Source organism: Physeter macrocephalus, unplaced genomic scaffold (assembly GCF_002837175.3).
Source record: "Physeter macrocephalus isolate SW-GA unplaced genomic scaffold, ASM283717v5 random_873, whole genome shotgun sequence".
NCBI classification, from domain to species: domain Eukaryota; kingdom Metazoa; phylum Chordata; class Mammalia; order Artiodactyla; family Physeteridae; genus Physeter; species Physeter macrocephalus.
In genome coordinates this window covers 21,212-26,021 of record NW_021146159.1, presented here as the reverse complement: position 1 = coordinate 26,021, position 4,810 = coordinate 21,212, and the positions used below count along the sequence as shown (strand labels likewise).

Sequence of the window (4,810 nt, the reverse complement as noted above, 5' to 3'; positions counted from 1 at the left end):
CTGAATCCACAGTCTCTTCTGAGGGTTCCCACACCACAGGCCCTGGGAATCCCACCACCACTTCTGGTTGGGCTGAATCCACAGTCTCTTCTGAGGGTTCCCACACCACAGGCCCTGGGAGTCCCACCACCACTTCTGGTTGGGCTGAATCCACAGTCTCTTCTGAGGGTTCCCACACCATAGGCTCTGGGATTTCCACCACCACTTCTGGTTGGTCTGAATCCACAGACTCTTGTGAGTGTTCCCACAGCACAGGTCCTGGGAGTCCCACCACCACTTCTGCTGGGTCTGAATCCACATGCTCTTCTGAGGGTTCCCACACCACAGGCCCTGGGAGTCCCACCACCACTTCTGCTGGGTCTGAATCCACAGACTCTTCTGAGGGTTCCCACACCACAGGCCCTGGGAGTCCCCCCACCACTTCTGGTTGGTCAGAATCCACAGTCTCCTCTGAGGGTTTCCTCACAACAGCCTCTGGGAGTTTCCCTACAAATTCTGGTTGGTCTGAATCCACAGTTTCTTCTGAGGGTTCCCACACCACAGGCACTGGGATTTCCACCAGCACTTCTAAGTGGTCTGAATCCACAGTCTCTTTTGAGGGCTTCCACACCACAGTTGCTGGGATTTCTACAGCCCCATCAAGCAATGGAGAGACATTCACCGGCCCAGCTGTATCAAGACAGACTGCCACTGTTGTCACCCAGAAAACCACACATAACAACACCATATCTGATTCTACTCAGCTCACGGACTCACCTACAAGAACAGTTTCTAAAGGGGATGGAAGTCTTGTGTCTACCTCACGTCCAGTAGAATCCATTACGACATCCAGTGGTGATGAACAAACAACGACATTTTATATTGTGGAAGCCACTGTGTCCACGACTCTCTCAGCGCCATCAACACACACACTCTCCTTTTACTCCTCATCTTCTTCTGTACCTTTAAGTTCTGAGCAACTTTCTACCACCACCTCCCGCAATGGAAGGAGCACAACAGCAATTACTGAAATGCCCTCCGTCCTCACAACCATTTCTGAATCATCTAAATCAACCATTTCGTCTGGAACTTCCTATCCTGGGCATTATGGTAGCGTTGCTTCCTCTTCAAGCTCCAGCCAGCTGTTTACCACCCCCTCTGTCTCTGCACAGACAACCAGAGGCCTCACCGAGGAAACCACATTTTCTACCTCTACTCCTGATTCATCAAAACCTACAGGTACCTTGAACAGCACTGTTACTGAAGGGAATGAAATTTCTGTTTCCACATCAAGGCCTAGAGAATCCTTAATCACTTCTGGTGTTGACGGACACATGACCACATCTTCTCTTCCAGGATCCACTTTCTACACAACCTCCACAGAGGGGTCCACACCATCATTCTCTACCCCTTCTTTGCATAGTACATACAATGCAAGTCCTTCCGCATCAAGCCCCAGTGAGATCTCCACCCACATTGTGGTCTCAGAACGTATCACCATGACTGCCAAAGAGGAGTCAACTTCTGGCTTTTCTCCTCCTCTGTCCTCCACTTCACCTGGCTCCACTGGTGCTCCAGTCCCTGGTTTCAGTACCACTTCAACTCTGCGTCCTCCACTTACTAGTACACACACAGCTGTGATGACAACCCACACTCCAGCTATGACAACAAGTAAGTCTCCTTGTTTGTCACTCTATGGGTTCCTCCTGCTCATCTTCCCTTATCAGCTAATCAGTTTTGTATTCCTTGTGGTCTTGTTCCACACTTTCAGTGCCTTTTTGTTACCAATGTACAGCATCCATGCAGATGATGTTGCTCCCTTTTGATTTGTAGGGCCCTTGTTTTCTTTGTGTGTCCTCTTTTATCTCTTGCTTCCTTCCTCTCTGTTGTCCCTCCTCCTTTCCCCACTGTCTCCTGGGGGTTGAGGTGGTGACAAATGGATCTCGGTTGCTGCATGATCATCTGGTCTCATCCCCATCTTTCAATGCAGTGTCTGAATGATGGGACTTGGAACAGGAGCCAATGTTTTTGTGTTTTGGGCTTCCATGGTAACTTCTGTGAATGTTCTATCCCTTCGCAGGGCAGTGCTACAATGGGGCCACTTGGAACGGAGAAGAATGTGCCTGTACCCAAGGCTACTCTGGTTACCAGTGTCAGTCCCCCCTGGAATACTTATTCATAGGTAAACACCTTTTCTGAGACTTGTAGATCATCCCCACATCCCTGAACCACCTAAAATAGGAGGGCAGCCCTGGAAGGATCCTTTGCTACCTCTGCTTAATTGTGCAGGTAGAGCAGAAAATGTGACTTTCACCCAGGCCAAAACGCAGGTAGAACATGGACCTTCTGCCTCCCCCTTCTGGGCCCTTTTCGCTAGCTAACCTGCCTCTCTCATCAGGATGATCATCTGGAGGCCTCCCCTTAGGTCTCACTGGGTTGTGATCCTGGCCACTAGCTCCTCCTGGTATACAGAGGCAAGGAGCAGAAGTTTCAGCTACTCCTACCTGCCTTTTGAGTTTCCATCCTCCCTCCTACACACTTTCTCTACTTCCACAAAGCCAACAGATGAAGAATTAACTAATCCTGGAAGGCATTACTGGGAGGTTGCTGTCTCATGCATAATGTGTCCTCTTCCCACAGAAACCCCGGAAAAAATCAATGCCACTGTAGAACTGAGTGTAAAAGTAACGAACAGAAATTTCACAGAAGACCTAAATAATGTATCCTCCCCTATATACCTGAGTTTTGTTCAACTATTCAAGAGTCAGGTAAAAGCAGAGGAAGCCTAGATTCACCAATGTGAGAGGGGATGCCAGGGCTCATCTTGACTTACTGTTCAGGGCTTCTCAGCTCTTGGGTCCCTTCAGCCTGAGTCCTGAGGGGGGGGGGGTCCTCTGAGAGCCTCCTTCCCTGAGCCATACGCCTCCAACACATCCTGGAAGAGGGAACATCCCTCTGTCTTCCCTTCCTTCTTTCCTATGGGCTAATACAGGGGCTCCTTGGGGAAAGAGAACAGGGGCTGCTGCATACTCCAGGCTTCTATGAGCTCAGCTGTCTTGTTTCTTTCAGATGGATAAAGCTTACAGGAGCAAAGACTTTCCAGAATACAGAGGCGTGATCATTAGGAAACTACTGTGAGTATGGGGGTGGAGAGATTTATAGACTATGGGAAGCTCCTTCTCTCTTGCCTGCTCTCCTGTCTCCTCCTATCATGAATGATTAGAGTATCAGTACCTGGCTGGGTCAAAAAGGCCCCCAGCTCAAAGGCAACACCTGAGGGCTCTGAGACCATGCATTCATTCATTCAGCACTCATCCATGTAACAAACTAGTATTGAAAGCCTACCCTGTGCTAGGTGCTGGGAGCACAGTGGTTCTGGTCTTCATGGAGCTTAGAGTGGCAGGACACAGGTAGCAGAATGGCTGTGCAGTCTGCCTAGAATTATGGTAAGGGACACACAAGGTGCAGTGGGAGAGGTCCTGAATGCAAGCTCAGTGAGATGGAGGGAAATCCTCCTGGAAGAAGTGACAGCTAAGCTGAGGCTTGAAGGATGAGGAGAAATGAGCCAAGCAGAAGGAAGGGAGGAGAAGAGTGTTACAAGAGGAAATCAATGACGGTGAGCCTAGAGGTGAGAGGAAGGAGGGTAGATTCCAGGAACATAAAGCACACTTGGCTGCTTGAGGACAAAGGGGTCGTGGTGGGAGAGGAGGTAAGAAAGGTAACCTGTGCCAAGCTATCTAGATGTGAAACATCAGCAATTGTGGCCCATTGGGATAGTATCCGATTTGCACTGCAGACAACTCAATTTGGCTGCAGGGCTGAGAATGGGTGGACAGAGGAGGGAGATGATAGTAGCCTGGACCTGAGAGGTGATAATGAAGAAGAAAAGTATCCAGTGTGAAAGGTCTTTAGGGGGCAGGACCAGCAGATCATGGGAGTTTGATGGGTGTTTGGAGAAACGGAGGAATGACACCAGATTTCTGGGCTTCTGGGAGTGCGGGGTGCCCTTTGCTGAATTGAGGAGCGTAGGAGGGGCAGAATGGGAGACGAAGATGATGAGTTTGGCATGGGGGCCCAGCCACGTGGAGTGGCCGAGTGATGGAGCAGCTGATGGTCAAACATGGGATAGGAAGGGTCTACAGTGGAGGCGCTGGTGTTGGCATCCCTAAATAGACATCCCTGGAAACCCTGGCAGTAGACCAGATGGCCGGGGCCGTCGTCACAGCACGGAAGTGAAGATGTACCAGGGAAGGAGCATGGGAAGCCCCAACATTTAAAGGATAGGTAGGAGAAGCAGAACTCTGAGAGGAGAGTGCAAAGAAGCAGACAGAGGGGTGGGAAGGGAGCCTGGGGGTGTCAGGTCCCAACATGTCAAGGGCCCTTTGGGTTCCATAGCCTAGTGTCCTCCACCCCCACCCAGCATCAGAGCCATTGTCTCCGTCTCCCTTCTGGCTCCGGATTTTGTTGTTTCAAGTCCTCCTGGGTCCTGCTCCTGACTTCTCTGTCACAATGGCTGTGACTAGTGATGGACCTTGTCTCAAGTTCTCTCTGCTGAGAGCATTGCTGACTGTCTAACAAGAAGCTTCTGGGTTGAAATCCAACATTCCTAAAGCAGCTTCATGTTTCTTCATTTCTGAACGCTTACTTTTTTGGTTTTGAAAATATAATCCAATAGCTTCTACTTTAAATTTTTTAATTAAAAATATTTTCATTGTAGTAAAATACCCATAACATACAATCTGCCATTAACCACTGAATTCGCCATTTTAAGTGTACGGTTCGGGGCTTCCCTGGTGGCGCAGTGGTTGAGGGTCCGCCTGCCGATGCAGGG

At 49.7% G+C, this 4,810-nt stretch overlaps 1 protein-coding gene across 1 annotated transcript in view; it reads left to right on the top strand.

Annotated features, from left to right (window-relative positions):
- Positions 1-1,640: 1,640 nt before the first annotated feature.
- Positions 1,641-4,810, top strand: part of LOC102974573 (mucin-12) — an 8,968-nt gene continuing 5,798 nt past the window's right edge. Inside the window, exons 1-4 of the mRNA XM_055083343.1 lie at positions 1,641-1,650; positions 2,060-2,161; positions 2,620-2,747; positions 3,049-3,113. Coding sequence (XP_054939318.1) covers positions 1,641-1,650; positions 2,060-2,161; positions 2,620-2,747; positions 3,049-3,113 — 305 coding nt within the window. The remainder of the gene's footprint in view (positions 1,651-2,059; positions 2,162-2,619; positions 2,748-3,048; positions 3,114-4,810) is intronic.